Raw genomic sequence first — 27,338 nt, 5'->3', positions numbered from 1 at the left:
TTTGAGCCAAGTCCTTCCTAAGCTGTCTAGGCCAAGGATATTTGTTCACTTCTGCCTTTCCCCACCTTAGGTTGTTCTAGTAACCTTCTAGGTGCTAGTGCAGTATAAACAATAATTTAAAACAAGATCTTAGGATGCTGCATTAAGTAAAAAAAAGCTCACTGAAAGTATAGTGTACAACTGTAGAAAGCCTGAGTGATAACTAACAAACACATGAACTTAGCCTATGCTTATTTCACTGTACTATTAACTTTACAGCCTAATTATATCTCAGGCACCTGCATAACCTAACTCATTAATTAATTAACAGCAGACAGGGAAGGATACTCCTGTGAGGGTTAGGGATTGCTCCTGTAGGGGGAAGAAAAGAGGAGCAGTGCAAAATCAGGAAAAGGAGGAAAGTGCAAAAGTAGAAGTTGCTAAAAGAAAACAGATCCCTCCGTGTCCCATTTTATGCAGGATACAGTACTCAGGGACTGAATCCATAAATACAGATAATTAAAAAGTTACCCTACAGGTCAGACTCTCCAGTCTCCCTCTGACACCCACAGGAAATGTGATATAGATTGAAAAGTGTATGTGCTCATATCTTTTTTTTTTTTTTTCTTTTCCCCCTTTCTGGCTCAGGAACTGTAATTAAAGAGAAAATCAGCCTCTCTCCTGCCTTAGAGAGTGTAGTGGCACAGCTGGTTTTCATCTTGGCTAGCAGGCTCTGTCCTCAGGCTACTAAGTGCTGAGTAATTTTTACCAAGCTCTGCTTGCAGATAAATGATGTTCTTCTCTTAGCTGCTGCCAGGCAAAGCTACAAATACTTGATCTTTTATTCTTTTCTCATAAACTCCTAGCACTGAATACTAAAAATGCAGCCAGAGATTTTTCCACTGCCATTTATTCTCAGCATGGTCACAGCTGTATTACAATTACAGATACCCACCCATTTGCTGAAGCTCAACTGTAGTTCCTTGTTAACCTGAAGCTTCCAATTAAAGGCTCCTTCAGTTTCATTGATAGTTTGAGTATGCTCTAAGGACCCACTTTTTTTTCCCCTCCCCAACACACATTCCATGAAAAGGGCAATTTCTTTAAATAACTTCATGCTAATTTTCTGGAAAGGAGGACAAAAAAAAAAAAAGCCTGCATTTGGATATGCAGTTTGGGTGATTTCTCTCACAGCTACAGCTATAAAATATCTGAAAGGTTCTCACTAAATGCAGCACAACTGCTGGGCAGATAACATGTGGGTTCAGACCAATGGAAAAATTCTAGAAGGGTATGACACTGGAAACCCACCAGAGTTTAATTCATGTTTTCTGCAGCATTTCTAGTAAGGACTTAAGTTTTCTAAGCAATTGCACATGAGTTAGTTAAAAAAATATAGAAAAAATATTAAAAAATGTTAATTAATCTTGGCAAGGCTGTTCTTCCACCTACCTCCAGTAAGTGAAGCCATTAATGTGAAGCCAGCACAGGGAGGACGCTGAAAACTAGTAAGAAATGCTGTGGCTAATTTTAGACTCATTTCCAATCACGCAGTATAAGACCTAGCGAGCAACAGTGCATATAAATGTACCTGCACACCTTTAAAAGATAAAGCAAGGTTTAAAAAACATCTTGATTTCAGATACTTTAAAGGTATAAGGCAAATACAAACTTCTTAAACACCCCCAATGCCTTCCTTGCATCACCACTGGTCATAAGGGATCACTGGCTGCTGTTCTAGTAGTGTTGGCCCATCATCCAAGTATATTTTCATGTTAGGCAGCCATGAGAGAGAAGAGAGGGACAATTCTGTACATCAATAACCATTTTAAAATAATCACGAGGTAGAGGTAGGTCACGAGGTAGAGGTATTTCAAAGTAAACTATTTGAACTGCTGTCTTGATAGTAGTGGCCAAAGGGCACTGTGCGTATGCTTTGTGTGTTGTTACGGGTAGGGGTACAAGACCTTAGCCTCAACTCTGCTTTCACATAGCACATTTCAGACATGGACTTGCACTTGGAATGCTGTGATTGCATGAAGCCAACACGAAAGGATCTCACAATGCCTTTGCTGCTGCTTCTCAGTCCATCACCTGGGTTTAGATCCAGCTTACACCCCTGTAAACAACCAGGACAGGATGGCTACATTCATATTTTAGGATAGGGAAGTTGGGGGAAAAGACTTTGCACCTTGATTCTGAGCCAAGGCACAGTGGTTTTATTCCTCTCTCTGGTCCTCAGTATGGTGGCAGTCTTCTCTCACCCTACGGGAACACCCATGGTAAAGGTATTTTTGTGTTACAGTTTCTAATTTTGAGTGTTTTCAGCTAGGCTGTAAATGCTTGAAGCCCAAGGGGAGTGAATCTTTGCCATCTTTCCATTATTAAAAGGTGTCAGGCCCAAGACTGGACTTCAGTAACTACGTGTGAAGACAGTGCCAGGAGATGCTGGGGCTTAACAGTGTTCCTGTTACTGAAGTGTTAGAGGGAAACAGTCCACATTAAACACGCTTCACATGAAGCATTCTTCTTAAATGCCTTGTAAAACAAATGAAACGTCGCTTAGAAATGCATTCACCACATTCAACACTGACCACACAGGTTTTTATATTTAATAGAAATTAAATTAGTAGCTTAATATACATAACGTGACGCTTTCCAGTCCAGTAGCTTTCAACGCTTGCTTGCAAGTCACAGAGCAAATACTGTACAAAAATGATAAAGAGCAACTGAGGAGTAAAACAGTCACTACGACACTGGACCCAGAAAGGCTAGGTTTATCCGGAGCTACACACGCCAAAGGATACAGAGGGATGGACCCGTCGTGGTACAGTCATGCATTACCAAGGGACAGATCTCCTGCAGGCCGGGGCAGGGAGCAGTGTCTGGAGCACGTGAGGGGCGTTTTATCGCGCCCCGTAGCTGTAGTAGTACGGCTCGTCCGGGCGGTACCCGTATGCAGTCGCTGGGCGGCCAGGAACCCCTGGTGTCTGACCAAATCCGTCAACTCCGATGCTATAAAAAAGAAGGGAAAGAAATTAAAGGTTTTTGTATGGGAGAGAAAGCATACTGGTGCTGGTTGCTCCAACTCTGCTCGCCACGGAGAGTTCAGCAAGCAATCTTCCCCATTCTAGCCAGCACTGCTCCAGCTTCTCTTCCCCTGGCAAAAATGGGTATGCTGCGGAGAAATCAACACAACTCCTGTCCAGGAAAGGCAGGCCTAGCAAGTCATTGCACTAACGCTTTAAGTTCTTTATTATTTTTATTATCTGAAAGCAGAGAAATGGAGAGCTGGCACTGTGACATTAAAAGCAATTCACAAGAAGCTGGTTGACTTTCAGCTCAAGTGAAAATCCCGGGAGACACACAACTCTTCTCTCCTATCCTTCTATGGATTTACTGGCAAAGCACTTTGCTTCTGTGACTCAGTTTCTCTGTCTGTACATTGAAGGTTACATGTATTTCTGGGAAGGCTTCGAGTCTGCTTCTTGCAAAGCCCACTGGTAACCCCGCGCCTGCACAGCACATCCAAATAATCTATTTTTCTTCCAAAGCGACAGCCAATTTTTGAAGCCCCTGGGCAAATACCAGCTAGAAATGAGAAAGTGAGAATATCTGGCATAGCGACATAGTTCAGCAAAGGACAATGTTTCTGATGGGCTGCAAGACTGACAAGCAAATGGCAGAAAGAATTCATCGTATAGTACATGGCTACGTTCTGACGAGCCACAAGAAGCCATTTTTCATCCAGAAGAGCATCTTTTACACCTAAAAAGTCCCACAGCACAAGAACTGCGCAGGGAAAAGTGGCACATATTTCACGCTCAACAATAACTCTCACGCAGGAGGTAGAGGAAAAATGAGCATTGCCTAAGATACTGGATGCCTGCCTATTCTTAGCTATGTCACTTTTTAACTTCCACATCAGCAGGACAAATAGAAAAGGGTTCTGATTTATTGTCTGACTGAAGATGCATTGAAAGGAGCTGAACTTCCCTTCTGAAGACTGTCAAAACACAAAGAACCAAAGTGCTTTTGGAGTGGGGAAAAGCTGAAGCTCATTACTGCCAATTAGACATATGGAACATGGGTTATGCAACAGTCAAGGCCTGGGAAAGAATGACCCAGCCAGAAGACGTACAATGGGTGGGCCCCAGGCCCTGGCTCACCAAAAAGCTGGCACTCCCGCATCGCTTGGATTGAAAGGGCTCAGCTGAAGCGCTGGGGGACCATGTCCAGCACTTTGTCCTCACAAAGAGATTTTCCTTGGTTTGTGCTGCCACAAGGGCCGAGGAAAGGACTCTGTGCCTGGTTTCTCAGGGAAACAGGTCACTTGTGGGATATCCTGATGATCACGCGAAGGTGGAAGGTCTGAGGCTGAGGTTTGTCCTCTGAGAGGGAGGGAACACAACCCACTCACCCAACTGCTGAGAAAGCCAGTCTGCTTCACCTGAATGTTTCTGGAGGAATGCAGTGCCCTGGAAGTGGTGTTTCCACATCTGCCTGCCTGAATTTGGGTTGGCAGTGCCTCTGCCTCACAACTTGTGCCATCAGTCTGACCCTAAAGTCCGAGCAGTCCCTTCAGCAGGGCCAAGGAAGCAGAGCAGGAGTACTGCCCCCTGTAGCGATGCAAAGCTACGTGAGCACATGCCTCTGGCTCCACACCCACCTCTGGCCACCAATTCCTTCCTGTACCTACTACAAAGTCCTATTACTCTTTTCCGAGCCCATTATGAAACGTGCTGGTAACATCTGAGGCAAATTCTCCAGGTCCCTTGTTTGTTCTTGGCAAACAAAAGCTTTCTTGGGAGTCTTCGAAAGCTTCAGGCCTGCTAAAAGATGGCACTGTGAGAAGTCCTGTTACTTTCTCTGCATTTCTTGTCTCCAGAAACACCAAACCCTGCACTCCAGCTTTCCCTCTGCCTGCACTCACTTCGGTCAGGGGATGGTCTTTGCTTCTGCCACTGCTCTGCAGCATGCAGACAGACCGCTGTCAGACACAGCTCCCTGACCTGCAGAGCTTCGAGAACTCCTTTTGGCCCCTCCTAGCTCTTGTTCACTCTGCTACCAAACCCAAACCCTTTTTTCCTTTGGGTGAGGTGCAATAACGATGCTGAGCCACGAGGTGGCAATGGGTCTCTACGGCTGCAGGCAGAGCTCTCCCAGCTACTTCCAGTTCAGAAATCCTTATTCAAAAACTTTTAAATATATTTAAATTGATAAAGTGAGCAGGGAAAATATGGTTTCAATTACATTCTCAGCAAATCATTTTTATATATATAATTTTTTTTATAAATGTGTAAGTAATTAGGTAAAGATCCCTAGAGTTTAAACTTTGAGGAGTATCAGTTATTTCCAAATGGTTTAGACATATGTTAGTGTCCTGAAGAAAACTGGAGGAGATGGATCAGCTGATAACTGCTTTGGACAGTTTAAAAAGAAAAAAAAAAAAAAAAAAGGAATAGAAAATCACATTAAAACACCTTGATCAAATCACCGCTCTTCCCTATTTAAATATTTCTCATCAGTAAATGAAGGCTTGCCCCTGCTTCAAAAAAAAAAAAAAAAAAAAAAAAAAAAAAAGTTGGCTTCATTTTTACATCTCAGTGATCTTGAAACATCCCCAGATTTGCTTGTTTGATTGTTTGGGCTAGCAAACAGCAAAAAGCTTGTCCTCTCGGTGGAAGGGAAGGCTATTGAACCTCAAGAGGTAACAGGGGTAGGGCAACAAAACAGCAAACACGCGTCTGCGGACTGAAGTCTGGCTTACTCATGAGGCTGGCAAGCCAAGTGCAATGACTCTGCAAGCATAACCTACAGAGGTGGAGACGGGTTTCAAAACTGAGTCCTGCTGAATCCTTGCCACTCCTGCCAAGAACAGCAGAAAGGGTACAGCCGGGAAAGATGGTTGATTTCAGCTGTAAACACTCCTGGGCTAATGACTGGCCTGAGATGGTGATTTGTGCTGTGTGCTCTTAGATTTATACCAGCAATCGACTTCTAAATTTGCTCCTAGGTAAAGCATGTCGTTGGTTTTATTTATACAGCATCTACACGGAAACTGTGCTCAACAGAGCATCACCCTGTCCTCCCAGGAAGTGAGGGGCATAGTTATGCCATCAAGGCAACTGTACACATCCCCAAATTGTTATTTTCCTACCTTTAGGCAGCCGGGTTCAGCTGGACACCTACCCTGCGAGTTCTTTAAGGCAGCTTTGTCTCACAAAATCGCACGCGTGCGCACTGCTCGGAGCTTGCTACCCACGCAGCCGAAGCACAACTGCTTTCTTGTGCACGTTTACCACCACGCCTGGAGCTCATGGAGTTAAACAGTGAACAGCACAGCTAATTACTATGTAATGCTAACCTCAGTTGCTGGTTCATTTTGAGACCCTTTAAAATATGAACTGTGTATTTTACCCCTATGCACTCTCTTAATGATTTGTTTTTTTTAGACTGAAATCACTTCCAGCCATCAGTTATACTCGCGGTCTCTACACATGCACTTCTCCAAGCACAAATATTTCTTTTTCCTATTGGTCTGCCAGCCCCTGTCAGAGCAAATTTCACTTTAAACTAAATGCTATGATACTTAAAACCTCTTGGATTACTCGGGCTGCTAGTGTGATCTATGACCTTCCCCAAATGACAGCTGAACTTTCCAATTTGCTTGTACTGCTGGGGAGCTGAAGAACACATGCTGAAGAGGAAAATGTTCCTGATGGGCATGAGGACGGGGAAGATTTCTTAGCAGCTCTGCTTATTGATACTTAACGCCAATTCATAACATCCAAATTACTGTGCCCGTCTCAGATCCTCGGTGCCCTGACATCATTTAAAACAAAGTCCAACCGATCGCAGGAAATGCCAGCCAGCATCCCACTGCGTCCACAAAATACTTTCCTGAACTCCCTCCTGAACGCAGAGCCTCAGACAGGCTTTGTGGCACGTCTGGAAGACTTGGCTGCCTCAGACACTCCGCCAGCAGCCCTCTGCTGGGGTCCCCACGCAGGTTTCTGCGCTGCTCACGAGCTCGTGGTGCAGGCAGGGGGGCTCCTGAGGTTAGCCTGCACTGTGCCAGCACCTGAGTGCAGGCTGACCACGGAGCAAAGCTGCTTTCTGTGAGTTTTTGTGATGCGATAGACACCTGAGCCTGTCCACGCTTGCACTCACACTGTTAGCAGTGCTGGTGTTGACAAGCTGCTCTCAAACGGGGACTAATTCCTCTGGCAGAAGCAGGGCCTCAGAAAGGCAAATCCCAGATCACTTGGGAAATTCTTGCTTGAAACCAAGCCCTTGAAGTCCAACTGGAGACCCGCTGGTAGGATGCACGGATCTTGGAGTAATCCCAGAAATAAAAACTGCTTGGGAAGGAGGCACGGAGCAGTACAGCAAAAAAAAATCATACCACAAAGAAAAGGTGGTGGCTGCCTGAGCAGGCAAAGGTGGCCCAGGAACAGAGCCTTGACTTGTGAGGGTGCCATATTAGTTTAGGAGCTTAACGTTTAGGACTGACATTTCATCCTTTTCAGGTTCATGGTTAGAAGTTCAAAATTAAAGCACCCTGAAATCACCAGCCACTGAAAACGAAATCCAAGACAAACCTTACTTGAAGCACACACAGCTTTTCCCCCAGAGCTACATTTTCAGCTGCATCTTTTCTCATCACAAGCCTGCCCTGAAGCCCTGCCAGTCCTCTCCTTAATCTGCATCAGCAAGGCTCACGTCTGACAGGCCACCACTCAACAGGGATACAAGTTTTATAGTTTTATTTTACAATAAAAGCACATTTTATTGTAAAATATATAAGTTTATAATTCACTAGGCACTCTGACCTTGATAAGACCAGGCAAACACAATGTGCACAGCTCTCAGCAGCCCTACCAGCTCCTCAGGAAGGAATCACACCATTCTCCACATGTTCAAATGAAGAGCTGGGGGGGGTTATTTGCAGGCCTAAATACTCAGCCCATCTTTACACACGCGACACCTTTTCTTGCTCCCACTGACCACACTTCTGGCTTCACAAAACCCCTGCTGAGTCAGAGAAGGGTGCAGTGCATCCCTCAAGTCCTCACGTTTCCCTTTGTGAGCCTTAGGATTCAGGGTGGTGTGCATCCTGCCAAAGGAGGTAGGAAACATTTTTGAATTCTACAATACAACAGAAATTTCTGGTTTAAGTTATTTCAGGTAACAAATACTTATGGTGGTGGAAGCTAATCCCCTGCAGGTACAGCTAACCCAACTTTAACAAAGGCTCAGAGTCTGGGAAACCAAGGGCTCTCTGGCCTTTCTCGTGATACCTGCCACCAACTAACTCTTAAATTATTTTCATAATAAACATCATGAAACAGTGGAAGTCATCAGAAAATGGCATACAGCTTTTGCCTTTGCTTAGGGTCTAGCAATTGAGAAGATGATCCTGTTTACTTCTGTGCCAGCTGCTGCTTCAGTTTTGCATTGCCAGCCATAATTTTTCCTGTCCTTCAAAGTAAGAAGGCAAACCATTGGTTAGAGAGAAACAGCATACAACTGAGAAGCCTTGAAAAAAAAACAAAAAAACAACACATTTCTTTATATAAATGTTCTGTAACCATAGATTCTCCCACTACTGGTAATGACGTTAAACTATAAACCACAAGCCTCTTAAATTCTGCCTCTTACAGCCCCACTTTCTCCCCTATCTGGGAAGCTTTTTTCCCCATACTTTCTATCCCTCAGGCTCAAGTGGGAGGGGAGCTTTGGGGCAGGGACTCTGCATCAAACACCAAGCCTGCCTCTACGTTAGCATTTAATATTAATGTTCTTTTAAAAGTAATACTGTATTTGCTCAAAAGATAAGAGATGTCAGAACGAACCCAGGCGATGTTATTTTAGCTCCCTTGTGCACCATGATACAGCTTTTATGGATATGATCATGTCTCCCCTTCCATGTGATCCAGATTTCTGCAGTGCACTTAATGACTTAAAGTTTCCAGTTGTTTCTGGACTGGGTGCCCAGTTGTATCTCAGCACAATACCGCTGTTTCTGCCATTTAATTATAAACAAATGCAGATCTGACAATTGTGGATATGCGAGCACTGCATCTTCTGTGTCAGGCTCCAGCTACGCATCAAGCAACCAGCGTGCCAGAACTCACTGGTGGGAAGGCAGCATTTAAAAAACATATTTCCCAACTGAAGGGGAAGAAAGCACTGAGCTGAAAACAAATGACCCTGCTCAGCCAAATTCAGGCAGAACCTTGCTTGAAAGCCATGGAGCCTGCCATCTCAGCTCTGTGAAAGCAGCCCGGGACTCGGGCTCAGTTTCTTGCTCTGTCAGTTACCTGCTGTGTGATCCCAGGCAAGCTGCTCTTTTTCTCCATGACCTCAGTTTCCCAGCTGCAGTATTGACAGAAAACCAAACCAAACATTAAAGACACCAGATGATCAATTGCAGTAATTAGAAGACTCAAATTAGACCAGTAGAAAAGAATCAGAAGCCTTCATCTACAACACCCCTCAAAAAGAAAAAAAAGACTTTCTCAACTGCTAGGAAAGCAACCAATCCAGATGACAGCCAGCAGGGAAATTAGTGATTCAGGTGTTTCATACAACTCTCCTGTTCCTCCGAAAGCCATCAGAATAACTTCACCAGTGTTCCCTCACCCAGACGCACAGCTCCACCACACGGTAGGGGAGTTTCTCAGCTATTCTGCACAGGATTTGTTAAAGGTCAAGTGCACAGTCAGAGCTGGAATGGAAACCAAGAGTTCTGACTTTCCATTATAAGCCTGACAGAAACCTCTCCTATGCTCTTGGCTCAACAACTGCCCAAACCCGCTGATTAGATTTCTAAAAAATTAATTAAAAACTACAACATAAAAAAGGCCCTCAGAAACAGGCAATAAAAAAATAATCAAAGAAGATGTCTTTTCCTCCCCCTCTCTTCTTGGGCAGACTAAAGTATTTGTGTCAACACCATAAATTGAAGAGCACATTGCCTTCACCTTAACCCAGCAATAAGTCTGGCTTGGGGCTGTTTCAAACATCTCTTTTACTGAGCTCTGGTGATGTCAGTATTATGCTTTGTACGGCAGCTTCAGCCAAGAGCCAGAGCAGAATAAGATCCTGAAGTGGCAGCTCCACAGAGGTGACTTGTCACTGCCTGTATCAGCTCAGGATCTGATCCACATCTTGCCCAGGCTTCCGAGCAGCCTTCCTGTTTCCAGACGAGAAGTGTTTCTTGCTTCCTGTGCTAGGTTACAGATCAGGGTCACTATGGAAATGCGCTCCCAGATAAGCAGTCGAAGCAAAAATGCCAGTTCTCAGTGCCTTGGACTGAAGCACTCCTAGCTGAACAATTATTCCTTTAAATATTTATACAAGCTCCTCAAGTCCAAGCACTGCCACTCAGCTCTGTGCTTCAGTACAAACGGGGAAAAAAGTTCCCTCTTGTGCACAAATACCCATAGCTGTGCCAACAGGTTACTGGCTGATAGTCGTGCTGCCTCCAGGCTCAGCACCAAGAACCAGGCAACTCGACAGGGAGGATAATCCAGATGCTGCAGGGAAGGAGGGAAGAGTCAAAAAAAAAATCTGCTCTGCCTTGGGTTACAGCTGCAGCCAATAAAAGCTTTCAAAGTCTCTTCTGAAAGTTAACATTACTAGGGGATTTGCAGTGTTCGCTAGAGCACACACAGCAAACGCAATGGGAGCATTATTACCGATGAATAAACATTCGATATTTTTGCCACCAGAGAGGATTATCCAGATTTCAACCCGTTTATTTATCAACGCAAGGCCCTAGTGAAGTCCTGTCAAAATCCATCCCAGGCCAGTGATCGTTTTAGTGGAAATCAAGAAGGAAGTAAATCTGAGCGCCTCTTACCACTTTTCTTTGCTCTACCACTAGATACACTAGGGAACGCACCAGATACAAATACAGATGTTGAATATTTTCTTGGAGATCTACATCTTTGAGCAACATTATTATGCAAAAATTTCAACTTTAATTAAATGGAAGGAAAATAAAATGTTTCTAGGCTAAAAGTTGGGCAGGGAGCCTTGGAAAAAAACAACAAAACTTAAAAAGCTCAAAACCCAGAAGGCAAATAAACTCTCTAAACTTGTAGACTTTTTTTTCCCTTTAAGTCCCATGGTTAAAAAAATCTTTTTGTTTTCCAGAGGGAGAGAAGGGTAGCTGTCATCATACATGCATGACTGAGGCTGATAAAGACAGATTCCGTGTCAAATTTTATAATCAACGCAATTTCAACTATGTGGCAAAAGAAATTAATTTGATATGTTCATTTGTTTTTTAATACCAGAGACTTGTTTGCAGCACACGTTCATTTCAGATAATAACGATCAGAAATATCCCACTGATATATGGGACTTAAGAACTACTCATTGTATGTTTAATTTTGAATCCTGTGAGCATGCTTATACGTAGCGTACAAAATACCCTTCACTTTATTACAGTTTTAAATCTTTCTTCCAGGTCTGGCCTTGCAACCACTTGTCTTGATAAAATAGGTCACTTGAAAAAGGAAAGCTCAATAAAATGAATTACAAAAACAACAAGATTAAACTGATTGTGCTGTTTTTGTACAGTGCAGCTGAATTCTGCAAATATGCTGCTGGCTGTGGTTTGGCATTTAACAGCATGCGATCAGTGAGAAGGAGGAAATTTTATTCTCATTAACTGTTGCAGATTTACTGCAGTGAAAAAGCGCTATGTAACCTGAGAAGTGACAGAATGGAAAGATCAAAGCAGCAGTCTGGAAACTAAATAAACCTTCTGGCTACTTCCTGCAAGGAAAATTCACTCTGGCAATGTAAAACAGAGTCCAGTTAAAAACTACTCTCAGTTTTATGAGCTGTCACAGCAGCTTGAGTGGTTTGGACCAGTCAAGTTTAGAACATTATATTTCCTTGTTTTTGTCTCAGATACTTCTGTAAGCAGTTTTATAGTTTCTTTTTCTTTTTTTTCATTTTAAAGAGAAAAATAAAATTCTTTTCTTTTGGTTGAAATCGAGAAGGTCACAGCTAAACTCATTAAAAACAGGCAGGTCTTCATTTGCACATTCCATTCCCATTTACTACGTTTTAATATTTTACTTTGAGATTTATAAGCAATGTACATTTGCTTTAATAACTCTTCCGCGTTCTGTTCACTTATTGTTTAATATAAGTGCAAATCAGTTTACAGAGCCCAGATGGCTTGTAACCAGGGAGCCAGTCTATTCCTAGTAGCACATCTGGAGGGACTAAGAGCAGCAGACAGAACGTGGGAATTAATTAATGTTACATTTCAAAAGAGGCAGACCCAGGTTTGGGGGATTTTTTGGTAGGACATTCCACAGGACTGGAGCTAACTGCTGCAGCATTTTGGCATTCTTTTAAAATTCTTAATAGCCACCTAGACCATGTCAGTTAAACGAGGCCAACTGCAGGTGGAATATAATAAAATCAAAAGCAGCCCAAAAATGTGAAAGACGAGTGCAAGTGAAAGAGGCCCTAGTATCCTATATTCCAAAAAAGCTGAAGTGCATTAAAACCTCAGCACTAACTCTTCCCAAACGACATCTGCACCTTGCTGAAAAAAATTACACCTTCAAAATATTCCCAAGCAACCTATTTCATCTATTAGCATACTAGTGTGATTGTTCAGAGCAATTAAACAGCTCTTACAGTAAATTAAACGTGTGCAACACGATCCTCCGTGATCAGGGACCACACACCTTGGAGAGGTGGTGTGGTCTGGTCAACGGGGCACAGAGAGCAGCCAGGAGAGCACTGCTCTGCTGAAGGCTCTGGCACCTGGCTTTGGACAAAACTTTTCACCTTTGGTTCCCTTCCTACCTCAACTATCCTTGCTCTTTGGGCTAAGGGCCATACGTTGTGCTGTGAACATCAGCTGCATGTTGGGGGACACAGAGAGCTGTTAGGAAGCTTCTCCTCGTGCAATCTAAGATGAGAGCAGTGATACATAAGCAACCAAGCACATTAAGAAGTTGCTGTATGAAGAATACTGTTTATGAAGACCAGTGTCCTTATTTCGGTGCAGTATGTGCGGATCTCCAAGCTCTGGGAAAATCTTTTTCCCTTGAAGAATCAAATCGCGGTCTTCAAAATTGCTACAATAACTGCCCACAGCGTAAGAGCATAATTTGATTCAATACATATTAGTGAGACCCGAACTGGATTGCAACATGATCAGGTTGCAGTATGTAATTTATATAAACATGGCTTTGAAACAACAGTACAAAAAAACTACTAAAATGACAACTAGCAGGGAATATGACCACCAACTATGACCACACTGGGGAAAGGAATGAGGTAACTCTAGTTTAATACTAGTACAGTAACAAATTATTATAAACTGGACAACAAAAAATTAAAGCTTGCATTCAAAAGCTTAGTAATAAAGTGTTCACATTCTGAAAGCACTGCCCTCACATCTACATGCCACAGGGAAACAAGTGCATACTGTGGATTTTGACATTCAGGCAATGATCCAAGACCTACAGAAATTAAATTAAGTCTGTCCATTTATCTGCCCTAGACTGCAATCAAAAGCTCCAAAAGACAGCAGATCCTGCTTCCTTACTACTATCTTTTAGATGCAAGATGTTCATTCCACGCATACAGAACACCTGAACAGACCCTGTTTGATGAACAAAAACAAATGACTAAGCTTACCTGCCTGTTGCACATGAATAGTCACTAAATGCTGCACTGTCCACCTAAGAAGTGTGCTTTCTCATGGCAAGCCTTATCGAGCAGCATCAGAAATGTAGCGAAAACCTCCTGGCCATGCTGAGTTTAACTTCTTAAAAACTAAACATGTAGGCAGTTAGAACAACAGACTATGATAAAAAAAGATACAACTGCTACCACTAACAACATTTTTGTGGGATAAGAAAAACCAACAAAAAACCTTATTTGTCTCCAGAAACTTCATTGGTTCTGGGCCTCTCTTTAAGGCCTTTTCAAATTCATTTCAGTGGGATTTACAATTTGCTAATACTGATGTGTGATAAACTAATAAAAACTTGCCTACAAGGTTATAGGCCCAATTTACTAGTAAAACCTAATTCAATTCTCTTAGGAAATGCAAATTAAATAGTGTCCAAATGGTAGAAGCTGAGAAATGGTAGAAGCTGAGTACAACTCCGTACTTCAGAGGAAAAACTGTTTTACCTCTCCCCCCCCCCCCCTTTTAAAATAAATTTTAAGTATGGAAATGAAAAAGTAACGCACAAAACCAAGTGACATCACTATGGTAAAGTGTTTTGAAGTAGAACCATATTGCAATAATAATTTACATTACAGCAGCTTTTATTTCCGTCAATTAAAAGATTTTATACTTACTGGAAGTCCATCTCTGATCACACCTCTAAGACAGGAAAACATCGCTACCTCTACTCAAATGGTGAAGAAATGTGAATACTTTCATTTCTACTCTAGCACAGACTCCACATCAGAACTTTTTTTTTTTAATCTTAATTTCTATTTCTAAGACCTGTGAAACAAAGCTGCTTCTGCCACTTACGGCTGCAGAGTGTTGCATGAAGCAGCTCACTTTTACTGCCAACTCATGCACCAGTTTTTCACCTTCAGAGATAACCTGCAAGATGGCAATTAACTGCTGAAAGGCTGGGAAGGGAGAGCTCAAACTTCTAAACAAACCTTTCTGAAAGCCTGTTTCAAAAGAAAGATATGATGGATGAGAAATACTCCCACAGCAGGGTCCCCCCACTCCTCCAGTCTTTTCCTTAGGAAGAAGGTTCCTTATAACAGAAAGAAATCACATAGGGTTTAGAAACTAAGCAAGGAAAAGAAACCAAATCCTAACCTCAGTGCTTGAGAAGAACAACATTGGACTGCTTTGTGAAGATGAGGATCTATATGGAAGCTAGCTGTCAGTGCTGATGTAGGAGACAAATTACAGGTACAACCGATTAAAAACATTTTGGTAAACATTCAGAGTGCTTATTTGCCAGCACATGATGCAGTTCCCGCACCCAACCCGAACAGGAGCTACTCAGCTGTGACACACGACTGAGAGCTTGCATCACACTGCAGAAGTTAAGAGGAGTGGAAGGCTACAGCCCTAGGTCCTTCCCTCAATAAAGTTCACATCTGATTTTCATCAAGGTACCCAAGCAAAAAAAAGCTGGAGATGGCTTAAGCCACAGTAACAGTCTTCTCTGTGCTCCACTAGCACCTACAGCCATGCTGCCACTGAAGCCCACACAACCAGTTTCTGCCAACCCAAGACACAAAACCTAGCTTATGTATGCCCATACTTCCCCACAGACACAGCTTAAAGGCAGCACAGAGCAGCCTTGCAGGGTCCTGGCTCCATGTCCCGAACTCACAAAATATCACGATGTCCTACCATGGTAAAAAGAGGAGAAACAGCTACAGATTTAGGTCGTGAATCCAGGTAAGAGCAAAGATGTTTCATCAAGGAGTGAGACAGTCACCCCATAAAAAACAATTTTTTTTTGCAGCTCTGCTCCAGTTTATAATCAGGTTAAAAGGTTCTGTACTGGAGGAAGCTTCCTCTAGAAAAAAAAAAAAAAAAAAAAAAAAAGATTGGGCTACCTCCAGCACTCCTATTAATCTTTCTAAAGCTCCAGACAAGACAGAATTTGGGAAGTCTGATTAAGCTATTTACAACAAATTGCCTTTCACATGTAAAGGTTTCTACCATTATCTAGTTATAGCTGGGAAAGGTTAAAAAGCTTCTTCCCAAAAGGGAAAGAAAAAATACTGTGGAAATCTCCATTATATGATATTTAGCCATCACTATGATGCCTGTGTCTTAAGAAAATAATCTCTAGAAGGTGATTAAAATTTGATAAATGACTGTAGATTCCTGAAGATGTCTTTCAGCTGTTTTTTCTCCCTTGCAGCTCAGACACTAAGCTGTCATCACTTTAGCCAAAAGGTGAGGGATTTTTTGTTTGCTACACTCGTAAAACCTTCACTCTATATTAAGAGTTATCAGAACCAGGAGCACTGAATACAGATTTTTAATAACAGATGAAAAATTCAAATCTATGCCTAATGCCCATCTGCTTCTGAAAGACAGTATGACGATTCAAAGCTGGTAATCTAATCACAAAAGTCTTTTCCTAGCCAATGATACAACCTGGATACAAGCTGTCAAAACAACCTTCTCAGCCATTTGTTTTGTGCAGAATGGAAAACATACCTTACGATCTGCTTGCATTCTGCTCCGAAGTTTTAAGGAAAACAAGAGAGGCTATTTATGTATTTTATCAGTGTTTTTACATACGTTCTATTCTGAAATAATTCTACGGACATCTTACACCACTCTATTAAAAATATAGTTCAGAAATAAGAGCTTTAATCTAAAGCTGTGAAACCTCACAAGCTATATGACCAGATACAAAACAACTGTATTTCTAACAATGGCTTGGGTCCGTAAAACAAGGGTGGCAGTATTATAAAATGCCAGCTTTCCAGGTTTTTGCTGATGTGCTGCTTCTCCTTTATGTTGACAAATACTGGAGACATCCAGTATCCTGGCTTGCCATCGTGGTATGGCCAGAATAGCATGTAAGCAAATTTACATACTAAATTCAGGGCTCGATACTTCTATAATTATTCTCTTCAAAATTGTTCTGTACTGGAGGAGTCCATCATCCAGGGCAGCATTCTTAACTCTGACGGTACTTAGAACTCTGTTTCAAAGGGAAGTCTAAGAAACCCTACAAAGGGAAGGTAGTATCTTTGAAAAATCCAACCCTTCTGATATTCCACCCAGTTTGACAAATCTGTATGTGTTCTTACTGCTAACAGTCTTCTTTCATGCTTCCCTGTTTAAAAATAAAGGAAAAAAAAAAACACTGTTCTAGCCCCAGGAGTCCGGGCACATACAAATATTTCAAATTTTTTTGTCTTTTATTTTTAAGAAAACTCCTACTTTACTCTCGACTTCAAAAAAAGACTTTCCTACCCACGTATGACTGTGTAGCATGTCTGGTCCAACACATGTAGGTCTTGTGACTCCTAGGACAGGGACTCCCCAGGAGATTGCAGCAGTAGCCCTGCTGGGTTACAGGGAAGTCAATTTCATTGATTACACACCTGGATATATCTGCTGCTCCAATTCCCTTCCATTTTCTTGAATGTAACTCAGTGGAACTGAAAAGGCAATCCCTGGACCTCTGCTAGAACTAACATCCTACAGGCAAGGCAGCACATGGTTTTCACTATCCTCTCCACGCAATACAACTGGTCTAAGTCTGATACACGGCAGCTGGTGTGGGCTGAGTTCCCTTGTACAGGTGTTATTAAATACTGCTTATGGTGAAAGCCTTTCAGGCAACTTGAGTTTGGTTACGGTCATGGAAAAGTCTCCCAGACCCCTTTCTTTGGTTCCAAAAAATGAGGTTGGTGATCAGACACTCTTAAATCCGGGAAACGCCTCCCTTTATGAATACACTGGGGACATCAACACTAGTTCAATACCAGGTTGGCTTCTCAATGAGATTCAGGCACTAAAAAGGTCGGTCTCACTGGCTGACCTCTAAGCACGTTTATGCAGGCTCTCCTGAAGGTAAGGGGAAGTCCCGATTCAGTCTGAACATGCTGCAAGGGTAGGAAATAACCTCAGAGAAATTAAATAGCTGACATAGCCTAACTTTTCCTCCTAGGATTGCAGAAAGGAGAAGAAAGGATCATTCAAAGTTGAGTAGAAAGGAATCTGCTCATGGTTGTCACCTACCTCAAATTTCACAGGGTGGTCTTAAACGATGGAAAAGACTCACTCCGTTCCCAACTCACTGCACTGCTTAGCAAACAACTGTTTCTATTACAGAATAATAAAGCCTAATATAAAAGGCCAAGACCAGAAGACAGACACAACAACTAAATGCTTAATAAAAAGCGTAACAAATGAAAAGACTGAAAAACATGCATCTACTCATTTTAAAGTCATCCCTCCTCAAACTCACAAAAAGATCTTAGTATTAACTGACTTGTTAGTTGTCTATGCAAATCATAACAGCTTTCTTTTAAAAAGTTTCTGAAAACATATCCAAATATTAATAAAATGAACCATTTTTATAACAAAAATCTTGATTTATTAAAAGCTGGAACTGGTTAAAAATAAATCCTTGACATAAGGTTCTTGTTAGCTTTAAACTGTAAGCATAAAAATACCCTCGAATTATGTTTTGGTATGGATGAAATGTACTCTATATAACACATAAAAAGAGCCTTGACTTGCTGCTATTATTTTTAATTAGGGTCCCTAGCACGTATGGTTTTACCTTCCAACACCAATTGAAATTTGGGAAAAGGGAGGGTCTGACTCTTCAAACTCATGGGACTGGCAATTCCATGCCTCATGCCTGGAGCAATAATGCATTTTACATTAGCTCTAAGCATCAGGAAATCCTGGCTTCTGGCGCCAAGAAGTTCAAAACGGTAATGACACACATCTGAAAAGTAGGATTCGCCATCCGACTGCCAGTATCTATTCTATCAAACAATTCAGTCCTGCTATGTTACAAATAGGACAGAACATTTGCAGCAGTCCATACTGTTTCCAATTAGACTGTGTCTGGACTGCAGATAACCATGAAGCAGTCATACAAAAAAAAAAAAAAAAAAAAAAAGCCTACCGAGAAAACAGAATCGTAACAAGAAATCTGAATATTTACAGAGGCTATCAAAAAAGGGCAATTACAAAGTTTGCAGTTAGACAAATTGCAGTTTGTCTGTCCTCTTTTTTTAAGGTGGGCCTCCAAAATGCCTGGAGACATCACAAGGATATTCTACTAATGTTTATTTTGATTAAGGATACACCAGGTGCATTTTGCTACACATTTTACTTGGAAGACAATCAGATTAAAACATGGCTTATTAACGTAGCTCACTGATAAAGGCTTGAAATATGAGACCGAGCAATCTACTTTAACTTTTACCCATGGACACTCAAGACTTTTTCCCAGTTGAAAACTTTCTAGAAAGCCAAGACAACCATGACTAGGGCTATCTTAGTGTATTGGAAAGAAAGGAGGCTACAAACATCCCTCTTCATCTTTTTTCTCTTCTTCCACGGGGCCATAAAGACTGTTGGGACTACACAGCCATACAGTTTCTGGTTAATACAGAAACCTGTCATCTCCTGGGTTGTGTGTCTGTGTTAATGTTGAAGACCGTGAGCCACACAGTAAGACTGCGAGAGCAGCAGATGGCTCATACTTCGCTCAGTTTCTCGATCGCCAGCCTGCCCTGAGATGAAGGCTGCACATGTGGAAGAGATCAGATGACGTGGTCCATACCAGCCCATCTCTAATCCTTCTGCTAAAATATTAATCATAGTTTTCATAAATAAGTTCACAATGTCACTCTTAGTAGAAGTTTAACCAAAACTTTACCTGGCAAGCGACTCTTCTTAGACTTCATGCCAGTATCCCCTTCCCAAACACAAGCTCCACACAAAGGGTTGCACAGTTGACCCTTCCTGAGTATAAATACTTTTTCCTTCTCAAGGTAACATATCTTAGCTCTATTTTTTTCCCCAATCTGGGGATTTTAGTTAATTTTTTTCTTATATATGCTGCCACTATTACACCCTATGCTGCCTGAATGTTAATTCAGCTTTCTGGTGCACCATGAGTACAATAAACAAAAAAGTGTAACCTTCCACTGCCCCTTAAATACTACAAGAAGCCAAAGAAAAACTTTTTTGCTTCAGCTATGCATACTGTGAATTGATCATACCTACAAACGGTGACTGAAGTTGTAAGTGGTGCAAAAATGTTATTACTTAGGAAGGAAACAGATGTTTTAGACAACATTGGTTGGTATAGATGGTACAGACTGACTGTAGCATGGTCTGTAACTCAGAATATTCTGTGATTCAATGGTTGTATGCGTTCTCCACAAACAGCAATTTACCTGCTGGAGAAGGGATGCTGCCCAACAAGGTCTCCGTTTTGAAGATGATAATCACCGAAGAAATCTGGACTCACTGCTCCATCAGGGGCCATTAGGCCATCTGCAAAAACAAGAAAGATACAGAGACTGTAAAAGAAGGGCGTGATTTCAGGGCGGGCAGGCAGTAATTTGTGCTGGTTTTTCTCAAATTCATTAGCAACTTGGATTATTTCTGGGAGGAATATCAAGCAACAATAATACTGAAAAGGAGCAACTTCAGCTACAACAGAAGTTTCACTAGGACTCCATCTAGTCTACTGCCCTGAGAAAAGCTACACCTAGGAAAATTTCTCTTACCTCTTCATCTTAAGGCCTGGAGATACTAGATCAAGAACCATATTGTCTGCCACATCATGAAAGGGAACACAGAGGAAAAAGTAATGACAAGTGTCAAACATGGATCTAGGCCAGCAGCATAGAAGTAGAAAAGCAATAAAAGTCTTAATTTTTCAAGAGACTACCTTTTACCACTATCTTTTAAAATTGGTTAAGGAAAAGAAATAGGAAAGCATCTCGGAAACAATTTCATATTCCCTATATCAACGTCTTCTTGCTATTCCCTAAAAGGGTGGTCTTTTCACACAACAAACTCACAAGAACATAGATTAGTGCTTCCTTTTGCTTCATTTATCTTAAAGCACCGGCATTTGAAGATGCAAACATCTGTAAAGCCAGTAGTATTCTTTAAAGGCTTCCTAGTCTCTGCTTGCTTTATAAAGAGAAGGAAATCAAGGGCTAACATCTTCCCTCTGTTACATCAGTGTAAATCCAGCGTGTCTTTGAAGTGAAGTTGAAGTGAAGTCAGTGAACTGACCCCAGCTGAGTGAGAGCTCAGCTTAACTCTTTCCTGTTCCCATTCCCCAAACTCATTTCTTGTTAATAATAAGGGCACAGTTAAAAACCTGATAATTAATACGAGGCTCTAATTAGGTAAACACTATTTAAATAGACCCTATCTGAGTTCATCTCCGTCACTGTATGAAAACAACCCCAAATTTGCAGTGCAGAAAGCATCCCAATAAAAACAGGGCAGAAGCAGGTACATTCTGACGGGTACTTTAATGGTTTAACAGAGGATAGAGGGATTCCTAATGACTAGGAAGTTACAAATGCCATTCCACTTTGAAGAAGGAGAGATAAGATCCAGGGAATCACAGGCCACTTAGCTTAACCTCTGTGGTTTCAAATCTACTAAAACTGCCTGTGCAGGAAGCAGTGGAAAGTTACTTACAGGCACAAGGGCTTAAAGATGACGACTCAGGCATTCAAACAAATCTCCGTGTGCTCTATGAATTTACCTGATGGTTTTTTGAAGATAATATAGTGACAAATGATAAAAGGAATAGAATTGACACATCTAGATTTCTAACAGACATTTGATGAGGTGCTACAGAGATTCATTTAGAAGATAATGCCTCATGGGAAAGTGACTGAATACAATGCAACAGATTGCAAATGAAAAATGCTAGCCATGATCAGACTACTTTTTAGCAGCATAAAGACAGCTGTAACATGGCTATATTCTAATTGCATGCATGTGTATACAGTATGTGAAAGAGTATTACTTGACAAGCAAACATTCTGGCACAGATCCGTATTACTGCCTTTCAGCGTGTTCAGATAGACGGGAGTGCACATGGATGTAAGATGACCAAACAGCAGGGAGAAAAGTTTAAATGGTTCTTATTAACACTTCTGTAAAGTTTTCCTATTCTTGTATTGTTCAAAAAAAAAGAAGTAAGGGACATTAGCATTTCTGCACCTACATTTCAGATGAAAACCAATAAAACTAAGGGACTTTGTATTTTAAACAGGTTGGCTTAAAACTTCTTGGAAAGCAGAGATAATTAAAAATAACATCTCACTATCTTTCTACCAATGAAGAAGAAATTACATTTTCACTCTGAGGCTGGAGCTGCTGCTGCTTAAAGTGTCTTCAATCAGGAGTGCTAACATTCAAACCATAGCACTCGGTTACGGCTCACAGGAATTTATATGAAAATGAAAGCACATGGATATCATCAGCTGCATATAATACAATTACAGTTAAAGGACATCTGTTGTTATGCACATTTCAACATAAATTAGGGTTTTGTACTTTCAAAGCAAAGACGACACTGAGCTGAAGGTAACTTCAGAAATTCTACCAAGTTTTTGGTGCAGGTTTAGATCTCTTTGCAAGAGATATTGGTATACCTTTGCAACAGGGACTCATCTTGTCGGCAGAAGACTCGAGAATTGTTATAGCTTGGTGGGGATTTGTATTATGCATGAGCCAGCAGTGCAGGCAGTTTCTAAAGCCACCGTGCTAAAACACTAACATTTCTGACTGCAAAAAAGATTTTTTATTTTTGTTATTTTTGACCAAGTAATGCCATGCTGTTCAGAAACCCAAATGCCTACTCCAGTTGGTACAATAATCCATAGCCTTTAAAAAAGGAGTACGATGCGTCCCTCCCCAGTCCTATCTCAAATCTATAAATCTAGCAGAGTTCAGAAGCACGCCATGACTGGTGCTTGCTGGAAGGAACTTGAGAAGTGAATCTGTATCTTGAATATAATCAGTTACTCTTATACATTTGAAAACAAAAGCACTTTTCAAACATCTGCAGAACATATCATTGGAAATCTGCCTCTCCTTCCTGGTCAAATATCAATTCCAACACAAAAATCTTTGTTGAAATAACATTGAGCCAATAACATGAACGATTAAAAAACAGGAAATTCAGTATTACTGGTGACACTCCATCTCTAGCTCATATTGTTGGGAAAAAAAGCGGTCCCGTGAAATAAGCAAAGGTTTAAGACTTATAAAAGGAGGACTGCAACAAGCATGCTGTCATGTCTTTAACTTAGGAAGCCTGAAATAGACTTGATGTAATCAGAGACCCTGGTACTGTACTACACACGGCTTACACTGCTAACCTTGAAGGACCAGTGCAGGAAAACAAATCCAGTGCTGCAGGATGTAACCACAAAATAAATAAGAATCCTTAAGTTCTGTTATACTTTGAGAATGAATTTTGAAATTCTGCTGAGGTCTTGCACATTTCTTTTCTCACAGCAACTACAAAGCAAGCTTACAGGTTTCAGTGGTTTTGTTTTTCATATTACTATCCCTGCAAATTCACCCAGAGTCAGAGTTTTGTGACTCATGCTTCATAGCAAAGGATTGGACACTTACATGGAAAAAGAAGAGAAAAAGACTCAATCCCAGCAATTAAAAGAAACACACGCACACAGAGTCATCCAGGGGTTTAAAAAGGATATAAAAACCACAAGTTTGAGAGCACAAGCCAACTCCTAGTTATTAAAGGTTATGAAGACTTTTATCCAGTGCGCACATTATTTGATGAGCATCTCCTGCAGGGCTTTTTGAACCACTCTCTGAAAGGGGTGGCAAGAGAAGATACTAGATTAGATACATTAGTGTCTCAATCCAGTATGGCAATATTTAATGCTCTTACTAACTACAAATCTTTACAGAAGGAGAGAGCAAGCAAGCAAATTTCACATGAAAACCCCTAGAACCATGCCACTATGCACTATAAGTAAGAGTAAGCAAAATTATGAGCAACATTTTTTTCCTTTATGAAATATACGAGGGTTCATCTCCAATTCAATTAAGAGAAGTTATGTTTTTAAGTTTTTATTCAACTTCTTCAGATTATCTATTAATGAAACTTGTCTATATGATGATCTTGAAAACAATAGAAATTCACATGCTTCCCTAGATATGTGACAGCAATATTATACAGTGATTCACAGCATGATTGCTGCTACTAAGAACATACACATTTGATGTGGCTCAAGTCAAATTTTGCATTAAATTCTGCAAAAAAAAATCTGTTACAGAAGTAACACATAAGACCAAGCAAAATTCAGCATCAAATCCCATAGCTGTACTGCTCTGTGAATGTAACAGGAATAAGAAAGGGTTTGCGTTTGGCTAAGTAAACAAGCTATGGACATAAGAGACAGATGTGAAGGAACAAGGCTGGACCACCTTTATTTAGATCAGTAATCATGCTCTGATTACTCTGATTAGCTAAGGTAGATCTGTTCGCATTTCTAAAGACCTGTCACACTTTGTAAATTCATGGATATACAGTACTCAGTCCTTCATTAACATCCTAACAAGGGCAAACACATCCCTGGCTAGTATTCATCAATGCTGCTGACACACAACGGTAACAAATACCAATGGGGCAGCAATCCCCGTGCTGAATACTAACACATGCTGCCTTACCTGCGTTGTAGTAGAGGTCAGGTCTTTCCAGAATGTCCCCTTCGTGGATGTAGGGCTCAATACGATCGTCCCCATACAGATATTGCTCGCTGTCATCCATCTGCCGACTCTCCACCATCTCCAGCCACTGAGAGTTGTGCCATCGAAATTTCTCACTCTGGATTTTTTTAGCCCATTCCTCATCGTATTCCTGTTTAACAAAATCACACAAGATTTTAGAATGAAGTATAGAGAAAGACCTGTTTGGTTTAACAATAATTTAACATCAGCAAAAGATCCAAGTTTCAGTGCTCAGTGACCTAAATCCTCCATTAAGCCTACATAATACTTTCAGCAAAAAATGGTAATGATTTTGCAAACTCAATGCATTATTCTGTTTTTGTACACGCAACACCCGTACAATATTCCCTTGATGGTTTTTAGCTTTACACTGTTCAGAAAAACCTCCTGCTTTGAGCATAGGACTTCCATCACCTTGGTCTCCTCACTTGGAGGATCAAGAAGAGCCAATTACTGCCAATTTTAGTAATTAAAGACTTCAGTAATTAAACACTAACACTGACCAAATACACAGTCTGATCTCCTAAGACAAACATTCGCTGTGACAATTAGTTACTAGAAAACACAACAAAAAAAGGCTGTGATAAAACCAGTAAGTCTTTATTTTATTTGAAGAGCTCCAGTAAAACAGGATTTAATTTCCAACTTCTTGTCAAATTTCGTAATAGCTTACTATTTCTACTATCGAACACCCACAAAAACAACACACAGCATTCATTAAGAGGTTATGGGAACCACAGACAAAGCTAAAGCTGGAGAAGAACTTCTCCAGAGTGCTGAGTGAAACAGGATATAAGTACAGGCCACTGCGGAAACAAAAGGCAGGCATGAAATTTCAGCCTGGATTACAGCCCAACTGCACTCTAATAACATGATACTGGGTATAAAGGCGTACCAGAAGGAAATGACATAGCCAATGGTCACCGTGCAATCAGCTGTTTCGAAGGGAAGGCTCCTCTAAGCAGACCCGACTATATGGGCTGTTGATTACTACTGAGCAATCACAGACCTCATAATCCTCAGATTTTCAATATGACTGGAAAAGTAGGGCACAGCTAGCAAAGTAGGAACTCATGAACATGTGAAAATTGCAGATGTTATCAATTTGGGAAGATCGACAAATAACGAACAATGGCTATTACTTTTTTAATCAAAGGACTGTGACCAAGAGCAACATTCATAACCAAAAAGTGGTTCCTACTTGTGGGAAGAAATATCCCTATGAAGCAAGTCCCGCTGTATCTACTTCACTGTCTTCTAAGCTAACTAGGAAGGAAACAAAACTGAAAATCATATGTTAACCATCTTGAGAGTTAAGAAATGATCTAGACAGACTTCCCTTGGAGATCTAGCTGGAGAAGTTTAAGGTTTTTAAAATCCACTTTACTTAAGCCCAGAAGGGGAGAAAGAGTGTTCACACAATTAGCGACAATGTCTTGGCTGCAGAAGTGGTAATTTCTTAAACTGCTCCAGCTAGACATGCAAAAGCTCATCTGTCTACAACTCGAGGTCAAAAACCAGCAGTGAAGACAGAGTAAGTTGGCTAAGCAGCTCAGGTTAAACCTCCAGATCCCCCGTGGGCTCAACTTGAGCTTTGAACTTAATAGTGAAGCTACCTTGTCTTTACTGCTGTTAACCTGACGTAGGTAACGCCTCCTGTCCTTTGCCTTTTCCATCCTTCTGACTGATAACGCAAAAACCAGCTGGTTCAGTCATTCTGGCAGAGGATTCGCTGGCATTGCCAACAAGTCTATCTGGAGCCTTAAAGATTTCATGGGGAATCACGTTGCATCACACAACCACAAACCATTATTGTATAGCAGCGGGTTTTTAAGCTATGTTTTACTTGGAGGAACGGCAAGGTTGTTTCTCTTGGCTTAAAGCAGAATGTGAACTCCTTTTTGATGGGACATCCACGCAAGCACCTGCAACTGTGGGGCTCTGATCAGTCTGGGGCATTATTGTGAATTTCTCAGATTCCACCCCTGACCAGCAGCAATTACGAGACACTTCTAACTCCCTTCTGCACCATTTTGGCACACAAGCAGTTCTGTTCAACACCTAGTGTCTCGCATGGCTTCTGTGCACAGAGCAAGCATCATCTGCAGGATCTGTAAAGGTTCCCAGTCCCTGCTGGCCTCCAGCAAAATTCCAAGTTCCTGTCAACCATACAGTAATGCAGCACCCTTTGGGAGGAAGACAGAAAAACCAACCCTACACCTTATACTGTTAGGAAAAAGAACTCCGAGAAAAAAAAAGAACTTCCCCAAATTGAAAGCAAAGTCCCCTTGGAGAGGTAGGCTCATTGTTGTAATTTGTAAAATAACCCATAAAAAAATGAAAGGGCAGGAGTTTCAAGGATGATATCTGACTAGTATCTTGGAAACATCTACTTTGCTGCGTCTGCCAGAGCTAAAGTGTGGGCTATCAACCCTCAGCAGTCGTGAATTGCTCACAGGCTTTAAAGAAACACCTTGTAACTGCCAGAGATCGGACTGGAGCCTTAAGAAAACTATTCCCAGAAATCATGATTGCAAAGCAGTGAGGGAAATAAACAAACTTAACAAACAGCAAATTAGACAGATCTGTGGGAAAGCTGAATTCCTTTCACATTACCTTGTTTACTTTTAAAAGTTCCCAAAAGAAGAAAAAGCCAGTAGCTAAATCCCTCATTCATATTTATCATAACTGCACTTGGAAAACATGTCAACCTTTCCAAAGTCACAGCCCCGAATGAATCCCACTTGCCCAACATCACCATCTGAACTGGCTGGACATTCGCCACAAACAGACGTGAACTTACTAGCCTTCAATCCTTCACTAATTAACTAACATTTCTCAGACCCTAACTATTTTTGCTTGTTTGTTCTTTTTTAGACAGCAACAAGAGCAGAGTATTCCTATGTATTTGATGTTTTCTATCTTATATTAAAAGGCTCCAAAATCTCAGGTATTTCACCTCACTTATTTATCTATGTTTTTGGAAGACAGAATAAGCAACTGATTGGCAAATTACTAGTTACGAGACTGAACATAGTTTCACGCTACCTATAAATCACAAGTTATCAAACTGTTTGGC

At 41.2% G+C, this 27,338-nt stretch overlaps 1 protein-coding gene across 1 annotated transcript in view; it reads right to left on the bottom strand.

The window, feature by feature from the left end:
- Nucleotides 1-2,552: 2,552 nt before the first annotated feature.
- KIFAP3 (kinesin associated protein 3) overlaps nucleotides 2,553-27,338 on the bottom strand; it is a 72,080-nt gene continuing 47,294 nt past the window's right edge. Inside the window, exons 18-20 of the mRNA XM_084527146.1 lie at nucleotides 24,200-24,389; nucleotides 19,912-20,011; nucleotides 2,553-2,994 (exon numbers count right to left, since the gene is read on the bottom strand). Coding sequence (XP_084383272.1) covers nucleotides 2,886-2,994; nucleotides 19,912-20,011; nucleotides 24,200-24,389 — 399 coding nt within the window. The 3' untranslated portion in view covers nucleotides 2,553-2,885. The remainder of the gene's footprint in view (nucleotides 2,995-19,911; nucleotides 20,012-24,199; nucleotides 24,390-27,338) is intronic.

The sequence above is a fragment of the Aythya ferina genome, assembly GCF_964211825.1.
Source record: "Aythya ferina genome assembly, chromosome: 8".
NCBI lineage: Eukaryota > Metazoa > Chordata > Aves > Anseriformes > Anatidae > Aythya > Aythya ferina.
The sequence above is the reverse complement of the archived record's forward strand: the minus strand, read 5'-3'. Positions and strand labels throughout refer to the sequence as shown.